The sequence below is a fragment of the Morus notabilis genome, unplaced genomic scaffold (assembly GCF_000414095.1).
Source record: "Morus notabilis unplaced genomic scaffold, ASM41409v2 Scaffold1082, whole genome shotgun sequence".
Taxonomy (NCBI): domain Eukaryota; kingdom Viridiplantae; phylum Streptophyta; class Magnoliopsida; order Rosales; family Moraceae; genus Morus; species Morus notabilis.
The window spans coordinates 110,483-130,376 of record NW_010358712.1 but is presented as its reverse complement, the minus strand read 5'-3'; the positions used below and the strand labels follow the sequence as shown (position 1 = coordinate 130,376).

Here is a 19,894-nt window from a genome sequence, read left to right as displayed (position 1 = left end):
TTTTCGCTCGACGCCCCATCCACGTAAAGCTTCCATCTTGCAATCTCGGTTTCTTCAGATGGGGTGTAGGTTGGCCTATGAGAGAATTCAGCCAGAAAGTCGGCGAGCGCTTGACCTTTAATAGCGATTCTCGGCATGTATTTTATATCAAACTGGCTCAGTTCTACCGACCATTTGAGGAGCCGTCCGGATGTTTCCGGCTTTTGTAAGACCTGTCTTAACGGGTGGTTTGTGAGAACCCGTATCGTGTGGGATTGGAAGTAATGCCGAAGCTTTCTCGAAGCTATCATTAAGGCGAGGGCTAAACGTTCCATTTCGCTATATCTCGACTCGGCGTCGAGGAGTCTTTTACTCACATAGTAGATCGGCAATTGTACCTTGCCTTCTTCCTTTATTAGTACGGAGCTTACGGCGTGTTGGGACACGGAGAGGTATAGGCTGAGCTCTTCGTCATCGTTTGGTTTTGACAAAATTGGGGGTTTGTCCAAATGCTCCTTCAGTTTTTGGAAGGCCTCATCGCACTGTGGCGTCCATTCGAAGTGTTTGTTTCCTCTCAAAGCGTCGAAGAAGGGGACACACTTGTCAGTGGCTTTTGATATGAATCTATTTAAGGCGGCGACACAACCTGTCAATTTTTGCACTTCTTTTGGTTTTGTTGGTGATCGCATATCTTGCAGAGCTTTGATCTTCTCAGGGTTGGCCTCAATTCCGCGATTACTGACCATAAATCCGAGAAACTTTCCCGACCCGACTCCGAAGGCGCATTTCTGGGGATTAAGTTTCATGCGGTATTTTCTCAATATGCCGAACATTTCTCCCAAATGATTGACGTGATGGCTGGCTCTGGCGCTTTTTACGAGCATATCGTCGACGTAGACCTCCATCGTTTTACCGATCTGTTGAGCGAACATTTTATTCACTAGTCTTTGGTAAGTAGCCCCTGCATTCTTTAGGCCGAAAGGCATTACTTTGTAGCAGTAGAGGCCCCTGTCGGTTATGAAATACGTGTGCTCTTCGTCGGCTGGATGCATGGGGATTTGATTGTATCTGGAGTAAGCGTCCATGAAGCTTAGCATTTCGTGCCCCGTCGTGGCGTCGACCATTTGATCTACTCGAGGGAGTGGGAAGCCGTCCTTTGGGCAAGCTTTGTTGAGGTCGCTGAAGTCGACGCATGTTCTCCAGTTCCCGTTGGGTTTGATTACCAAGACAGGATTAGATACCCAACGCGGATAATGCACCTCCCGGATAAATCCATTGTTGACTAACTTATCGACCTCTTCCTTCAGCGCTTCGTACCTCTCAGGGTTCATTGGTCGTCATTTTTGGCGTTTGGGAGGATACGTTGGGTCGACGTTTAGGGAATGACTCATTATTTTGGGGTCGATCCCCTCCATGTCGGAGTGGCTCCAGGCGAAGACATCTAGGTTCTGCCTGAGGAAATTTTCAATCCTGCTTTTGAGTGGTGGGGTCAAGTCCGAACCTATTTTTAGTATTTTGATGGTTCCGCTTTCGTTAATCTGGATCTCTTTCAACTGTTCGATGGGCTGAGACCAAGTAATTTCCTCTTAGACCCGGGGGTCTATATCCTCAACGAGGCCTTGCCGAACCATCCTTGTTTCCTGTCTTCCTGGCTGGTCATATCCGCGTAAGGCATCGGAGTATGCGACCCTGGCTTCATACTGGTTGCTCTTAACTTCTCCTACGCCGTTTGGGGTGGGGAATTTGACTTTTTGGTGGTAGACGGAGGTTATTGCCTTTAATGCCTGGAGAGTTGGTCTCCCGATTACTGCGTTGTATTGGGAGCCCCCTTTGACGACCACAAAGTTGGCCATCGTTGTTGCCTGTCGGGGTTTCTCTCCGGCTGTTATAGGTAGTCGGATAGTGCCTTGAGGAATGACGGAGTCTCCCGTGAACCCGTACAGCGGCCTGGTGGTTCTTTCCAACTGCCCCTCGTGAATCCCCATTTTCTCCAAGCAGTCGGAATACATGAGGTCCACCGAACTTCCATTGTCCACCAAGATTCGACATACAGTGTGGTTTCCAACTGCCCCTCGTTAGTGCGGCTTTGCCTCGGGACTTTTGCGGCGGAGACGTTCCAGAACCTTTCCTGGTATACCCCCTTAGCCTCGTGGGCGTAGTCCTTCTGTGACCTCCGCGTGTCTCCTCCTATGTAGGGGCCACCGAGGATTGTTCTTATGACGCCGACTGGTTCCTGATCTTCCGGGCGGTGGTTTTCCTCTCGGCGTCGACCGTCTTTTTGCCCGCCATGGCCGTTGTTGCGGGGTCTTCGTTCGGCCCTGAATTCCTGCAGCCTTCCCTCGCGGATTATCCTTTCGATTTCATCTTTGAGGTCAGCGCAATCATTTGTGTGGTGGCCGACCTCGCCATGGAACCTACAGAATTTCTTCTGGTTCCTTTGGTTAGGATCCAACTTCATTGGTCCAGGTCGGCGCAGCAAGTTTCCTCGGCCGACCTGGTTGAAGATTTCCTCGACGCTTACTGTCAGTTCATGGTAGGTGTCGTATTTCTGAAACGGTCGAGGCCTGCGGGTATCCTCCTGTCTTCGCTTCTTGGCCTCCGGCGTTCCTTGCGTCGGGATCGGTTGTTTTTCTCCACTTCCTCCTCCTCGACGCTTCTTCCCGTCTTGCTTTGATGATGCCGACCCCTGCTCGGCTCCTTTACCTTTATTGGACCTATGATCGGGGTCGTTGGCATCCGCTTCTTCAGCATTGATGTATCCTTGCGCCCTTGTAAGGAACTCTTTGTAGCTGGAAGGGGGTCTTCGGTTTAGTTCCATTTTGAAGGGAGTTATCTTCTTCATACTGGATAATGCTCCCATCAGGGCTTCCCTGTCCGTGATATCCACTGTAGCGGCGACGGCCTCGCCGTATCTGGCGAGCCACTCCCTTAACGTCTCATTTGGCTTTTGATATATCGTCGTTAGGTTCTGCTTTGGGGGTATGTACTTTTTAACCCCGATGAACTGGAGGGAAAATGCTTCCTTCAGTTCATCCCAGCTGGAGATAGAGTTTGGCTTCAGCGTTCGGAACCATCTTCAGGCAGAGCCTGTCAGGTGGTTCCGAAAGGCTCGATACATGATCTCCTCGGCGTACCCGTGCAAGAGCATGTGCCCCGTGTACATTTCCAAATGGTCGTCGAGATCTCCTTGTCCATCGTAAGGCGGAATCGACGGCGACCTGTATTTATCGGGGAGAAGGGGTGCCATTATCCCCGCGGTGAATGGATGGTCATGCGTGCGACCGGGCATTATGTCGACGTTCATCACCTCGGCCACCCGCCCGATGTTCTTTCTCAGCCCTGCGACGTCCCCGGTTAGCCTTCTTTCCAGGTCGGCCATGCGTTCCATGAGGGTCCGCGCCTCTTCTGTTGATACAACTGAACCAGCAGCTCCCGGCGCTTCCGCCCTTTGGGCGAGGGGCCCACCTCTGGCCTGACTGCCCACCTGCACCGACCCCGAGTCTCCTGGCCGGTTTCCTCCGGGATTTTGGGGCAGTTCCTCAATGGCTCGGATCCCAGCGACTCTCAACCGGCTGCCGGAGGAATGGGAGGGTCGAGGCCTAGGAGGGCCCTAATGGTCCTCGCTTTCCCCGGTCCCTTCTTGGATGTGCGGGCGGTTACCGTGATTCGGGTTTTCCATCATGGCAGGTCCCTGTGGTATTGGGGCATCCTCTAGTGGCGGCATGGAGTTCCTTCCGTCTAATCGTTCAACCACGGTTACTAGCCCTTGTACCAACTCGGTCAAAGTGGCTATTTGGGCTTGCATCTGCATCGGGTCCGGCCGTGGTATGTCGGGAGGTTGGGCTTCATTTCCGCCTGGGCGTAAATCTCCTTCTATCCCGCTATTCTTTGGGTGGGCGGATGTTTGTAGCTATACTTTTGGGGGTCGAACGCTTTCAGTCCCCAGCGGAGTCGCCAATTGTTGACGGTTGGATTTCGTCAACAATAAACCCGCCGGAATACCTTGGGGTTCCCCTTTGGATTACCGGCTTATGGGTTTTACGAAGGTGTGGATTCAGGTTGAATTTAAGTATTTTTGTGTTTGAATGCCCTGTATGCAAATGAACAAGAAGAATTTTATAGTGGTTCACTCTACGAAATTAGAGTTACATCCACTGTATATACTATATTGCTTTTTGTGGAAATCTGAGTTTACACTGAATATCATCTCTCTTTCTTTTTTCTTTTGAAGTTTTCGGACCCCTTTCCTATTGGGGTCCTTCTTCTTTTATATTTGGGCTTCCTTCACTGGGTGGGTTTCCTTCGTAGGTAGGAACACTCAAGTGTTCTCCCTCTCTAGGCCCAGACATAGCCCACTAATTAGTACTGTTCACTCAACCAATTAGTCTTCTATTACGGCTCTGTAACTCTCCGTAATGCTTTTATGTCCCCTGGGGGAGGCGGTTTGTAAACTTGCAATTAATGCTGTCAGACTTCTCTTACCTCTGCATGTAACCTATCACGTCGGAAAGGGACGTTCCCCTCGTCGTCAGTGGTTGTTTAAACCTTTCTCGCCCCCTTTAGTGATCTCTTCTGCAGTCGAGGGATCTTGTCGTGTCGACCCAGGCGAAATCAACCGTCGACGCCTAACGGGGTCGTCGCCCTAATTATGGACTTCATCTTCGGGTTCGATAGCTGATCTTGAGGGAAACGAAGCGTCAAGGGTTGGACGCTCGGCGGAAAGTAAATATAGCCACGTGTCGTGGCACCGTTTGTCCAGGTGTCCATCACATTTTCCCACACAACAGACATGTTCCGTGTTTCAGAAATCGTTTGATCAACCGGATGTGTACCATCAATTGACCAGTCACAAGTAGATACCAGCATTTACATAATTATTTGATTCGAAAATCTTTTATAGAGCCTTAGTTTTAATTTAAATAATTCAATATAAAAATTACCTGATCAGAATAATCACGTATAGACATTCCCATATTAAATAAAATAAAGAATATTAACTCAATTAACTTATTTTGAATTAATTGATTAATAAATTATTTAGAATTAATTCCATATGAATTGTAATCAGTCGCAAAAATAATTTAAGTTGCCAATATATAAAAAATACACGATATCATATAAAGAAAGTATATGAGTTAGCAAACGTACCCAATAGACATATATAAATTAAGCTCTTATAATCACGACAGACTTTATTGACTGACAAGTTTATCTTATGATTATAAACTCTAAAGTTATGCTACTAAAAGTATAGAGTTACACTCACGATTTATATTATATATTTACAAAGCTCTAACTAGCTATCGTAACAGAGTGTGTGAGTAGATTGCCAATCCATTGAGAATTGTGGTAATTTAGATTAAATACCGAAATGATTAATTATATGAATTATTTGAACTACTGATAAAAAAAGAATAATTAAAGAAAATAAATTAAAATAAGTAAGCAATAAAAAATTACATTCTATGAAACCGATTCACGGAATTAATCCTAAATGAACTAATTAATCCTAAATGAAAATGTCAATACATCAACTAAGGCTAAGCAAAGAACCAAAATTTGGAATAAGCTATAATTTATGTCAAATTTAACACAACATTTAGCGTTCGTCAAATATGATATGGTTTTTCTGTACGAATGTCAAATTTTATATTGCATTAGACATATTCTAATAAATGCTAGACGGAAATAAGGGTGAGCATGAAACCCGGTACTCCATTCAAACCATGTTCATCAAAACGGGGCCAAGTCATCACTTACTATAATTCCTTTAGATAGTATGATGAAAACTATTCCTTCAAAAATCAGAAAAAAAAAAATATGAAAACTAACCAAAGGGAGTGGTTTTTATTATTATTATTATTATTATTTTACTAGTGTCTGAAGCCGCCGACCCGCTTTTTTCAGTTCTAATTTTCTTTTAAATATTTTTGAGAATTTGAGTTGAGTTTTATTATAAATTCTCCCTCTCACACACTATCTTTTATGTCATATGAATTATGGATGTGGTATAATTCTATATAAATAATAAAGTAAGTGGTCCATTTTTTTTTTTCCTTTTATGGTAGAAAACCTCCTAAATATTAGCTGCCATCGGAGAAAAACTAGAGATCTAAGTCTAACTCTTTTAGATACACTGATTCATATATACATATTTATATTTATGCATATGTATGTATACACGATAAGCACAAATATAAAACACGCATAGCAAAAGTCATGTGTAAGATAAATATTCAATTTATTTGCAAATCTAACATAAACCAATATAACATTTATATAAATATATATATATATATATATTTATATATGTGTGTGTGTTTATCAGAAAGCGAATATTATTATACATAATTGAAAAAATGGCATTATTTTTATACAACCAAGTGTATACACATTAATATACATATGTGTATATTAATATTTGTATGTATAGTAATTCCTTACTCCTTGATGTAAAATATTTTATCAAACTCCGCCCCACAGCATGAAGAACGTAGTTCCCAACCCAACACGTGTAGTTTGCAATTGCATTAATATTCAGGAATATGATCATATATTTTTGTCAAATTGATCATCAATGCTTTTTAGACTTTTTGACTTGATTTTTTTTCTTTGGCGGTGGCGGAGGAGGAGGACTATGGGTGGTTTTGGCTCTATTATAGTTACGACGATCAGGGATATTTGATTGAAGGATTTAAACCATAATTTAAATTATGATTCATAATTTATTATAGTATTTTTTTTTAAAAAATACACGTAAATCAAAAATAATTCTAATCACATGATTCTAATCCATGAATCAAACGAACCATAAGAGTTTAGTTCATGGATTCTAATCACATGATTTTAATTTATGTGTATTTTTTTGAGAGAAAACACTATAATAAATCATGAATTATGATTCAAATCATGATTTGAATCTTCTAACCAAACGTTTCCTACGTTTTTTATTTTTATCAATTTCACGAATCTTTGATCTGAAATGACTCCTATGAGAGCTACCGTCGTTGATTAATGAAACTGACGGAGGTACGAAAGATACATGATTAAGTAGTGATTGCTTTGTAATTGGTATAACAAAAAGAATCGTTCCCATAACAACAATTATAAATACCCTCCTGCCAACAACATCCATTGTAGTTTACTTATTTTGACGTTGGTGATCACAACAATTATATACATATATATATGTATATATATATATAATATAAGAGCATGATATGTAGTATGTTCTAGAGTTAATTATGTGAGTTATTAATTAGTTTGAAAATGCATTCATTAATGATTACAACTTGATATTTCTTTATCGTATGTAATTTTTTTTTTTTAGAGATTTATTAAGTTATTCATGCCTCTTGAGTAATACATAATCTTGCATAAACATTTTTACATTAATTTATTGAGAATGATTAGGTTGATAACTTGAGTTTTTTTTACCACGAACGTTCCTTGTTTTAAGCTAGTTTAAAACACCCGAATCTTTCTCGTCAATTCCTTGAATCACGAAAACATATGTGTGGGCACACCTGAATTAAAATGAGATTAGTAAATAAACACTCAAGTTTTTCATAATCATCAACACATGCACGATGTTAAATTTGGGAGAATTTTTTTCCTTTTCTCACTCTATAAAATTCGGCCACTATAGCTAGAGAGAGCAAAAATTGTGTTCTCCAATTTTCTGCAATCTCCTATTTATAGAGTAGTAGTTAGACTCCTAGAATAAGTCTAATTTTTATCTCCAAGATAAAGCTGGATAACTATCTCTCACTTCTAATTTAATTTTGAAACAAAATCCACTCTCCCTTATCCACATGTTGGCCGGTCACGACAGGGAGATTCCTCTCTGTGGTAGCGCAATTGCAGCTAGAGAATAGAGTAAAATTATGCATTTATACTACAGTCTAATTTTGACTCAAATTCAAATTTCAATTTAAGTTAAACTTAAATTAATTTGAATTTTAAATTAGATAACTTATCAAATAAGTCAATTGGATAATTTAGAGAGCAAGCAACTGAATTTTAGAGGGATTCACACTATGTGAACACCTTCACATGTGTGTTATAAAATTTAAATTTAAACTTAAATAATCACATTATTTAATTAATATTCAATTGTCAATAAATTATCTTTGAGTGTTTTATTTTAAAATTTTATAATTCTAAAATTTTTATTTTACCTTTAATGTCTTGTAAAATTACAAAATGCGAGAACTCATAAACCTATAATTTAAATCTCTCTCTATAGAGACTGAAATAAGGCATTGGACCATCCATTGATCACTCTTGCCATCCTCATCGTCAGTTTCCCAATGATCGCATTTACGATCTCCAAGATCTTGCCTCCTTTGCCTACCTTCGTAGATCGTCACAGCTCTGCCTTAGGAATTGTCATGAGAAACAAATTTGGAAACTTCTAGACATTTGCCGCCTTCTATCTCACAGTTCTATTTTGCACTTAGTTTCCAGAATTTATCGAGGTTCTTCTCTGGCACCAGCACTTCAGTGATTGTGACGGTAAACAGGGGACACCTTGGTTTCTAAATTTGAGATTACACTTACAAATTTTAGATTTTTTTTTTATTTTTTCATAAAATAGGGGGTTATTTCAAAATTTAAGGAAAAAAAAAAAACACGTCTTTACCAGATATAGATATTTTTTAGATGTATTTGTATGATTTGCTTGCTAAAAAATAAATTTGGAAAATAAGAGAAATAAACAAAAAAGATACAAATCCTGAAAGGTAAATTAGGAAAAAAAATTATTTGAAACCCAAAATGGCCTATTAATTCTATGCTTTAGGAAATAGGTTATGTACTTCTAAATATTTAGAACTTTGCCCACCTACTACAATTTCCCCTTTGTATAATCACAATATTTATAAGAAACTGTAGGGATCTTATGGGCTTATCTTATTTGAGTCCTAATATATAATTCAATCGAGTATCACCATTTTGATCCAATGAATTAAATATTAATTTTATATTCACTTCGATATAAAATTAGTCAAATAATATAGACAATAATGAGTAAACATAAATTTATTTTTGTACACAACTCATGACATAATAATCATTTATCATGCCCCTTTATATAATTTTCATAATTTAATTGGAATTACATGCTTTCGATGATGAAAACGATGTAAATTAATACAACATAATTAAAAGCCTCGGTATTTATTTATTTATTTATTTTGAGAAAGAATGAATTGATCTTATTTAAAGAATTAAAGCTTCAGCTTTTACAAGATTCTCGATAGATAGCGGGACAACATCAATCTACGATAAAGACATAGAACGTAAAAAAACATAATTCGCCAAATAGTGGGCAGGCATTCTAGTTAAACTTACCTGTGTTTTTAGGATGGCCGGCATTCTTTTCCATTTGAGGAGGAGGAGTACGAGTTTTGGCACCAACACTATGAATTTTTGGCTGTGTTTAGAGTTGTTTTTATTTTTAAGCCCGTTCACTTCGCTGATTCGAGTTTAGAATTCGAGTTGAGATGTGACTTTATGTGAAAGCTTTTTACTGTAGCAAAAAAGTTAGATGTGATTGTTTGTGAGAGCTTTTTACTGTAGAAAAACTCAAATTCTAAACTCGAATCAGCGAAGTGAACGGGAATTTTTCACGTTTTTTGAGAAAAAAATAAAAACAGGAGAGAAACGGCGTTTGACACAATTAAAGAAAAAACAGAATTAAAAACGATTTGTTAGTTTAGTGTAAAATGGGAGAGAAATGAAAAACAACTTTTAGTCGTTTTTTATTTTGTGTTTATGTTTTCTTCTCTCTCGAATAAAGAGAGAGATATTAATAGATTTTTTTTTATATTGAAAGTAATTTCCTGATAAAACTACCAAACGCATTTTCAAAAATAATTTATGTTTGAGATTGAAAACGTTTTCATTTTCATTTTCATACAAAAAATAAAATCATTTTAAAATGAGTTCTAAACGCATTTTTTTTTAAAATTTCCCGAATCCTTGATTTTAGGCGCTTCGACGCGTCATTGATTAATGAAGCTGAAGAAGGTAGAGGAGCTGAAAGAGGGAGAGGGAGAGAGGTAAAGGAATGTTCAAGTGATTGCACTGTAATAGGAATAATCAAAAGCATCATGGCCATCACAACAATGGTAGATATCCTTCTACCAATTACTACGTCCATTGCAATCTCTCTTGAAAATTTAGTTACGTTGAAGTGTATATCTATATAAATTTAACGGAATGGGAAAATTTGCAAGAGAATTTCTGAAGTTCGAAAGGAACGAATGTGACAAATTAAAATTTGAGAGACATTTTGTGACACGACTTATAGTTTATGAGATAACCGTATAATATGTCCTTATATATTTTGGAGATTTTTAAAGTTATTATTCATGTCTCTAGAATGCTGCTTAAGATCTTTCATAAGCATTTATCAAACAATTATTATATAGTTCATATTGATCTTTCATTTAACGCTCTTAACTCTAATTAAAACGACACTTAATTATCTCATGACACAAACTGTCGCCACTAATTAAATCTAGTTTTTTCTATTGTTGCTTTCCAGCAAAAGTTGTTCTATTGCTCCACTCCTTGCTCTCTCCAAACTATGTAAAGTCATCATTATTTAAAATGTTACTACTTATTACACCTTTAAACATTCTGAAAAGGTCCATAAGAAATAATTCTCAAAAGTTTCTTTCATGCTTGCCCTACCTTAAACTTTTGTTTTTTTATTTATCCTTAGAACTTAGAAGTATAAACGCCTCAATTCTATACTACAAAGAGCAATAAAATTACATAAGAAAAGCAAAAATAAAAAAACACAAAATTTATACTGATTCACTCTCTGAGAGCTGTGTCTACTTTCAACTATTATTAGGATTTACTGTGATGAATAAGACGTTTGCAAGAGTAAATTGTACATCTCTCCAATAAACCCTATAAAGGAAATGTAGGACAACCAGCAAGTGTGAAATCCCTTAAGATATATATATATATATATATCTTAACGATCATGTTTAATTGATTGATATATATATATATATATATGCATAAAATGTGTGATTTGGTATGCGATTAATGAGTGAAAGAAAGGGAGATGCAAAACAAAGTAATATCTCCTTAAGATAGCATCCAAATAATCAAACCGGAAAATGTTTGGTCTAATTGCAATCACATAGTAAAGGTTTTTTTTTTTTTTTTCTTTCCTAAAATTAAAAAAAATACAAATTATCGAAGTATAGCCGCTGTCACAATTGGAATATTATTCAGAATAGGAATATTATTATTATTATTATTATTATTATTTTATGGGGTTTTAAGATCTTACTCAAAAAGAGTATTTTATTTTAATTAGGACTCCGAAAGAAGTTTAGGTTTCATTAGTCAATTCTCGTACCACTCCTTTCGTCAGAAAACAACTTCAAGTTTTAGTTTCAGGTCTCCTTTCAAGTTTTTTTATACTAAGCTACTGCCTACGGCAGCATCAAGAAGCCGCCATGGCAGTTGTGCCACTAGGATCACCGTGGATAGGAAACAACTGCACAAAACCACCGCGCAATGATGACGGTGTTCCGCTCGGGTTTTTTCAATACCTGCCTCGTATGTTTGATACGTCAACAAAACCAACAAACAAGCTCACAGCCCTCAGATCTTCAGCGAGGCTCGGCGGTCAATGCTGTATCATGTTGTAGGAAAAGGGAATTAGATTTCCATCAACTCAGAGATATCAGATATCACTTCGGCTATGTTTGAAATTGATCATGTTTTTATTTTTCCGGTTAAAAAAAAAAAAAAAAACGTTTTCAAAACGGCGTTTGACGCAATAAAGATAAAAATAAAAATAAAAATGATTTTTTAGTTTAGTATAAAATGATAGAGAAATGAAAAACGACTTTTAGTCATTTTTCATTTTTTATTTTCGTTTTGTCCTCTCTCGAACAGAGAGAGAGAAACATTAATGAGTTTTTTTACACTGAAAACAATATATTTGATAAAACTATTAAACGTATTTTTAAAAATAATTTCTGTTTGAGATTAAAAACGTTTTCATTTTTATTTTCATACAAAAAAATAAAATCATTTCATAACGAATTCTAAATGCACCCGAAGATATGGAGGTTGAGTCGCCTATGGCAAAGGATTAAAAGAATATGGAGTCGTCTAATAATACTTGCAAGAAGCAAAGGACGTTCTGACTCAAATCACGCAAGCAAAAGGGAAATCTGTTGAAGACGTGCTAAACATGGAACTAACTATATGCTTGTTATTAGGATTCTGTTTTGTTGATTGTAATTTTTATTTGGGTTAAATTTTTTTATGAAATTAATAAAAAAGACGTATTTTATAAATGACTCTGGTTTAAGTCAAGTAATCGTACAATACAGTACTATCATGACGGTTGGTAATTACTATAATTTCTAAAATTATCTAACATGAACTGATACAGAAGAAAAAAATAATAATAAAAATCAGTGTTATTATCTTTGAAATACATTTTTAGTGCTATAAAAAAAAAAAAGTTATCATTTCATTTAGTCATTGTTTTGACGTGGAATACTAATTGATTTAAAAAATATATGTATTGTTGGTATACTCTCTTTTTCTTTTTATGGAGTTTTATGAGAAGTAGAACCTTTAATTTATTAATTTTTTTAAGGAGAACTCCTAGTGAGAAAAACTTTCATATTCGATATTTTATACTGAGCTACTACATATTTGATAACCTAACTAAACCCAAAGAACAAATATCAACTTTAGTATTTCCAGTTTGGCTATTTTCTTTGCGGAAAGTAAATTTCTTCAGTCTAATGCAGAATAATTTATGAAAACATTCTCAGCTGAGTAAAATAATTATTAAAAAAAATCAGTGTCAAATATCGATCTATTAGAGTGAGTTTACAACACAAAAGCTACGTACAATTATATTTCACAATCAAATATATATATATATATATATATGTTTGTTAATTATAACCAAAAACGCCACACTTGGACAGAGACCTTCAATCCAAGGCTCAACAAAGACAAAATTGAGTCAACCATTTGGGAAAACATATTATGCGAGTCAGGGGTTCCTCAAGTATCAACACTAACAAGTACTAAACTAACCTCATGAAATTTGTAGTTTATTGACATTTACAACAAGAAACAAAAATGAAAATGCCATCTAAAACAGTTGGCAGGTGTAGCATATTTTAAGCCAGTCTGCGCATACCAACTTTACTATTTCTACAATTTCAAGCCTGCCTCAACTCTTGTACATTCAGTGTGTTTAGATGGCACTGAAGTGGTGAAACACATGATGAGAAAGAAAGAAACAAGGTAATGGACACAAATCAAGCACGTCTCTTACTCAAACGCCAAGAGTTAGGTTCATGGTATCGATCATAGAGCGGCTCAATACGCTCTTGACGCTTGCGCTTACTCATCTTTGTAGGATCCGCCACTTTGAAGAATCTCGGCGCCAATTCAACAAGCCATTTTGGGTCTACAACGGTGACCTCTCGCATATACTCTTTTGTAGTCATAACAAGCTCATGGTAAATGACCCAGTCTGGTTGTCGTTGGAAAAGAGCGCTGCTTGGGTGGATGTAGACTGGCTGATTCTCAACCAGAGTTCTGTAACCCTCCTGCGGGTCTTTTCTAGCCCCGTGGAAGAAAAATCCTGCTGTTATTGCCTTTCTGATCTTCGTAAAATTCTTTCCTGCACTCACAACGTCCAATTTATACCTGAAACGAAATATCAGCAATTCAGTTCTTCGTAACTACTAACAAAGATTGTGCAAACAAGTGTCGCTACTAGAAACAAAATCAAACTTCTCTGTTATAAGAACTAAAACAAACAGGATAATTCGCAGGTATACAAAAGTCTGATGACAGTGCCAGTGTTGTCACAGCATGATTGAGTTGGAAGATTTTTTGGAAGATTCAAGCATAACGATTATTGACCTTAAAACCACTAATATGACTGATGAATAGTTGGATGCAGCAAACTATATTTCCTATTTTGACAAAAAGGCTGGATGATTTCACGCAACAAACATTCCATTTATAAGCATTATGGTATCAAAATTACTACAGGATACGATTCGTCAGTTTCTTTCAAATGTGAAGACAAACAACATGCCAATCCACAGATAGAGCTAAGTTGAAAAAAGTTGAACCTTAATTTGTAGGTCTCTTCGTATCAATCAACCAACAAAACTACACATCAACCAACCAAGATATAGAAGAGCAATAAAGAAAATGGAACGTCTGGTGCACAAGGTAACGTAATAATCAATGTATAGAAAGCCTTTTCAAGTCAAAAAAGAGAGAAAATGTAATGTACAGGGAAAAGATCGGGATCATACTTATCCATGATGCTGAGAAGCTGTTTTCTGACATCCTGTGCTCTCCTCAAGGATCGAGACTGGACAAAATTCTCAAAACACCATGGCCCGGAAAAGTTTTTAGCTTTCCAGGCCTCGTAGACAGCAAGTAAAGTCAGATGGTCTCCCTCTGGTTGGAAAAACTTGGCCCTCTTCTGATCTGCTTGGGCTTGTTTTTCACGAGGCCTGTAAAAGATATTGCCTGTCTGAATCATAGCAATGATAGTCAAGATCTCTTCACTGCATCCAAGGTCCACACTAGCAAGTAGCATCTTAGATAATGGTGGTTCAAGAGGGAACTCGGCCATCTTCCTGCCCAATTTGGTCAGAAGCCCCTCTTCATCCAGTGCACCTAAACTGTAGAGCTGCTCCATGGCAGAAATGAGAGCTTGGGGTGCAGGTGGGTCCATAAAATCAAAAGATAAGAGATCGTTTATACCCATCGCTTTCATAGAGAGTGTAACCGATCCAAGGTTTATTCTTTGAATTTCAGGAATTGATGTAGGAGACATCTCATTACGGTACGCACTTTCAGTATAAAGGCGGTAACATTTTCCAGGGCCTGTACGACCAGCTCGGCCAGCTCGCTGCTTGGCTGATGCTTGAGAAATTGGAGTTATTACCAGCGAATCCAAACCTTGCTTTGCATTATACACATTTTGCTTCGCAAATCCAGGGTCAATGACATAGAATATGCCATCAATGGTCAATGATGCCTCAGCAATGTTAGTAGCAACAACCACTTTCCTCTTCCCGGGAGGAGCAGGGTCAAATATCCTCGATTGCATTTCACTAGGAAGTGCACTATAGACGGGTAGGATAATCAATTCCGGAACATTTTTACCTAAGCCTTTCATTCTCTCATATAGAGATTGGCAGGCAAAGTCGATCTCCTCTTGTCCAGTTAAAAAAAGAAGGACATCACCTTCAGGTTCAGTCAAGTGGATTTGTAAGACTGTGATTAGAGCAGCATCTAGGTAATCACTTTCTGGTTGTTTGGTGTAGAGGATCTCCACGGGAAACGTTCGACCAGGGATGGTGAAGATGTTACAGTTAAAGAAATAACCTGAAAACTTCTCCGCATCCAGAGTGGCAGACGTTACAATTAAACGAAGATCTGGTCTCCGCTGCACAAGTTTCTTTAGCAGTCCAAAGAGAACATCAGTATGGATTGTCCTCTCATGAGCTTCATCAAGCATGATCACAGAGTACTGAGAAAGATTCTCATCAATCAAAATCTCCCTTAGAAGCATACCATCAGTCATGTACTTGATGACCGTATCTGGACTAGTACAATCTTCGAAACGAATTGCATACCCAACTTCCTCACCCAAGCGACAACCAAATTCTTCTGCAACCCTCTTGGCCACAGACATTGCAGCCACTCTACGGGGCTGAGTGCATCCGATTTTGCCCTTTGTAGTGTAACCGGCTTCAGCAAGATATTGTGTGACCTGGGTAGTTTTACCGGAGCCAGTCTCACCAATGACGACCAGAACTTGATTATCATGCACTGCCTGAACGAGTTCTTTTTTCAGCTTGTATATGGGCAAGCTCTGCCTTTGTTCCTGAATTGAGAGCTTTGACCTCTGCCCAAAACTGATTGTTTTCCCAAAAGCATCCTTCTTCCACTCAGGCATGTCATAGGCCGACAAACCAACACCCCTAAGCTCTTGTGCAAGATGCCTCTCACCCGTCTCTGGCATTGGATCTTCCCATGGACGATTGAGATCCTTGGGAATGGAATCCAGCATAGTTCGTTGCTGCTGCTCCCGTACTTCCCTACGCTCCTTAATGAGAGCAGATTGAAGTGCAGCTGCCCGACTCAATGACCCTTCTGGATTCTTAAAGATTTTCACAGGTGACATATCCACTGAATACCTACTCTGGCCATTCAGAAAAGCCGGTTCATCATCATTTAGCTCGATCTCAAGCTCTTCCTCTGCACCCTCTTCCTGATACAGCAATCCATCTCCTTCTTCATCGTACATAGGATGCTCATTAATGCTGAAAACACCAGAGGCTACCAACTGCTTAGCTTCCCATTTCTCTGGAGAGCTCATGCGCTTCAAGGGTCGGCGTGAAGACCCAAGATCATCCTCTTCCAAAATCCTAATACCAGATATTCCGGTTCTAGTCACAGGCCCCTCCTTGGACCCAGATGGATTTGTCCGAAAAGCATCATCCTCTGAGCTCTTTTTCATGGGAAGCAAATCCCTCCCCGTATTCTGATCAACATCCCTCATTGAAAGGCTCAACTTCTGAACTGACACTGAAATCACCTTCACATAAACCTCTTGATCCCTCTTCACAACATCTTTCGCATTAGTAATTCGCCGGGTTGCAATCTGTGACACGTGGACCAAACCCTCCTTACCCCTGAAGTCATTCAATTGGACAAAGAACCCACTGTCCATTACTCTCGACACCCTGCCCTTATAGACCATATACAGTTCAGGCTCATCGGAATGGGACCGCCCATTCCTCGAGTCCCTACTACCTCTCCGATCATCATCATGTCCCGTAAAATCCCCATTCTCACCATATCCACCTCTTCTATTCACTTCATATCGATCTCTATGCCTCCCTCTATCAACATCATCGGCATAATCGTCCTTTTCCTTGCGCTTTGCTTCCCCGCCATATTTATCTCCGCGCCTATCTCTGTCCCTGTCCTTGTCCCTATCTCTATCTCTATCTCTATCTCTATTTCTTTCTCCATTTCTGTCCCTATCTCTGTCTCTATCTCTTTCTCTGTCTCTGTCCCTATCTCTACCTCGATACCTGTTTTCTTCTCGGTCTTCATCCCGTTCTTCTCTACGCCTCTTCCGAGCCTCCGCCTCAATTTCCTTCTCAAGCTCTTTCGCTCTATCCTTATTATCAGCTATAGCCAATGCTCCATACTTCGTCTTATTACCATCAGAATCATTATCTATCTTCAAATCCTTCTCAGACTTGGGCTTTGGGGGAAGGATGGCGTGGATTATAGTTAACAAAGTACGGACAAAGTAATCCGGCATTTCAGCTCCATTTTCCTTCAACTTGGCATCGAATTCATCGACGGTATCACAGTTTTGACCCATCTCAGTTATGAACTCAGCCAGAACCTTGTCTCCAAAGCCTAAGTGGTTCTCAAGCTCAGTGCAGACCTTGGAGACCAGTGATAAATATTCGAGCTTCTTTAGACCCTCATCTGTGGCAGCCATTGATGAAGATAATCAAAGCCTATCTGCAAGGATAACAGAGGTCAGAAACTTGTATAACGCTCCCAAAGGCAAGGACTTTTGTTCATATTTACATACAATTTTGTGGGCATAAATTAAGTTGTAAATGAAGCGTGAGAAATAAGAACATTTATACAAAACAAAGAAAAAAAATGCAGAAATCAGAAAGAGTCAGAGAGAGAAACAGACTAATAGAAAGATGAATAGTTCACGACAATTTAAATTACAATCTTTAAATTTTTTTTTTCTCTTTTTGTTATTCCTTTTGGGGATAGAAGAAAGGAGCGCAGGGACCAGAAGGAGAGAGCGCAATCGAAGGTGGCGTTACTTCCAATTCCTCAGTTGAAACTCAGCAGCAGAACTCTACCCCCAATTCCTCCGATTTCATTGGGTTCAACTTATGTTTTAGTCGTGGAGGTAAAGAGAAATAGCAAGGGACAAAAAATCGATGGGGAGGAAAACAAAAAAGGATTGTGTTAATTTTCAAGTTCTGGTTCAAACCCAGATGCGCCGATGGGGAGAAATAGCAATCTATGCAATCGATGGGGAGAAATAGCAAGGGACAAAAAAGGGTGAAAAAATCGTGGCCGTTCTGGTTCAAACCCAGATGCGCCGACGACGTTCTGGTTCAAACCCAGTGAGATTTTCAAGTTCAGATAAAAAATTAACACAAATCGGAAAGTTCAGATAAAAAAATTTTCACAGAAAAAGGAGAAAAAAAGGAATCATACTCTGGTGGTGGCGGCAGAGGAAAGTCCGGCAACGGCGTGGTTGATCGGAAGAAGGCGGCGGCGTCCTCGACGGAAGCGGTGCTGGGTCTGGACGAGAGAGAGAGATGGGTGAGATGCGTGGGTGAGAATGGGTCTGGCAAATTGTTTCCCGTAAATATAATCACACCCTATTGAGTGGGTTTAGGATTATCTTATAATGGGATAATGTAAAATTCATGGGTTTTATTTTTTTAGGTTTTAAAAAAATTTAATAATTGTATCATGAAAACATGAAAAATTCTCATTCCCACTCCTGTGATTACCCCGTATCAAACGCCCCCTTAGGACGTGAACATATAGTATTAATCCGACATTAAAGATGAGAATTTCACCAGATTCTTAGACGAGGGCAGCGAAATGGAAGAAGAAAGAAGAAGATTTGCTTTAGGTTGTGCTGCTGTAAACGTAATGGGAACCCTAGTTGTACAAATTGTTGCATGAAAAAATTTTCAAACGTCCCAGTTGTTTTCAATTTCCATTACCCGCACACAACGAAAGCAAAATTAGGAACCAGCAATTTACAAAATTTAGGCAAGTTGGAAGTTCGCTAGGACAAATTGTTAGGAGAAAAACAAAGGAGGGAAACATTTGAGACCAAATCAAGAATGAATAAGAAATGAGAGAGAAGCGGCGAGGCGAACCAAAATATCGGCGTGGGTTGAGGTCGGCGGCGCAGCAGAGACAGTGGTGAGTTAAATTGGTGATTAGATGGAGAGAGAGGGATTTGGGAGATTAAAAAAAAAAAAAAAAATACGGGGAGGAGGAGAGAAAGAACAATGAAAACAATCGCGGGGTTTTTTTTTTTTTTTTTTTTTTTCTTTTTCTTTAGGGCTGTTTTGTTTTTTTGTTTTTGTTTTTTTTGTTTTTACTTTCTTTTTATTTTAGTATTTTAACTTTATGAAAAAGTAATCAAAGCCTATATTCTCTTTAACCTTCTTCCAGAACCTTCAAGAAAATAATCCGAAAGAATTCCCAAAAAAAAAAAACATGTTTGATGCATCATATTATATTATATTATATTATATCGTATAGTATTGTATTGTATTGTATAATACGGTATTTAGTTGATTATATTATTAAATATTATATTAAAAATATTATTTTAATTTATTTATGTATTAATTTGTAATAAGATAAAATTTAAGTCTAATCACAACCTAATTCAATTCTAATTTTGAACTCAATATTTAGAGCAAAAGATAAAGTAGAGTTACTACATATTAGTATTTTTGTAAAAATAAAAAATAAAAAATTTTAAAATGGGGTTAAATTGTAATTTTCAAAAAATGAAGGGCAAAAATATAATTTTAAAAAAGTTGATAGCCAAAATATAATTTTTAAAAATTTAAAGGTCAAAACATAATTTTTAAAAAATTTTAAGGGTTAAAATATAATTTTTAAAAAGATTAGAGGTCAAATGTAATTTTTTAAAAATATAAACTCAACATTACTCTAATCCCGAAACCCGGCCCTAACGTTGGTCCCAAAAGCCAATTCAAAGCCGTGATATTTGTAAAATATTTTATATGTTTTTAATATTCTATTTTAAGTTAAATTGTAT

The 19,894-nt window shown here is 38.0% G+C and overlaps 2 protein-coding genes across 4 annotated transcripts in view; both read right to left on the bottom strand.

Moving 5' to 3' along the window:
• Nucleotides 1-1,310, bottom strand: part of LOC112090613 (uncharacterized protein K02A2.6-like) — a 2,524-nt gene extending 1,214 nt beyond the window's left edge. Inside the window, exon 1 of the mRNA XM_024162331.1 lies at nt 24-1,310. Coding sequence (XP_024018099.1) covers nt 24-1,310 — 1,287 coding nt within the window. The remainder of the gene's footprint in view (nt 1-23) is intronic.
• An 11,627-nt stretch (nt 1,311-12,937) lies between these two features.
• On the bottom strand, nt 12,938-19,074 carry LOC21395429 (probable pre-mRNA-splicing factor ATP-dependent RNA helicase DEAH5). Of its 3 annotated transcripts, none has more exons than XM_024162296.1 (4): nt 18,975-19,074; nt 18,295-18,381; nt 14,322-17,568; nt 12,938-13,698 (listed from the first exon to the last, which is right to left on the bottom strand). In XM_024162296.1, exons 3-4 carry the CDS (start codon nt 17,543-17,545, stop codon nt 13,305-13,307), a joined length of 3,618 nt encoding a protein of 1,205 aa, XP_024018064.1. In that variant the 5' UTR covers nt 17,546-17,568; nt 18,295-18,381; nt 18,975-19,074; the 3' UTR covers nt 12,938-13,304. The 3 variants fall into 3 exon arrangements, with proteins under 3 accessions (XP_024018064.1, XP_024018065.1, XP_010091308.1); XM_024162297.1 differs by lacking the exon at nt 18,975-19,074 and adding an exon at nt 18,666-18,950; XM_010093006.2 differs by lacking the exon at nt 18,975-19,074 and having other exon boundaries at nt 18,295-18,659.
• Nucleotides 19,075-19,894: the final 820 nt, after the last annotated feature.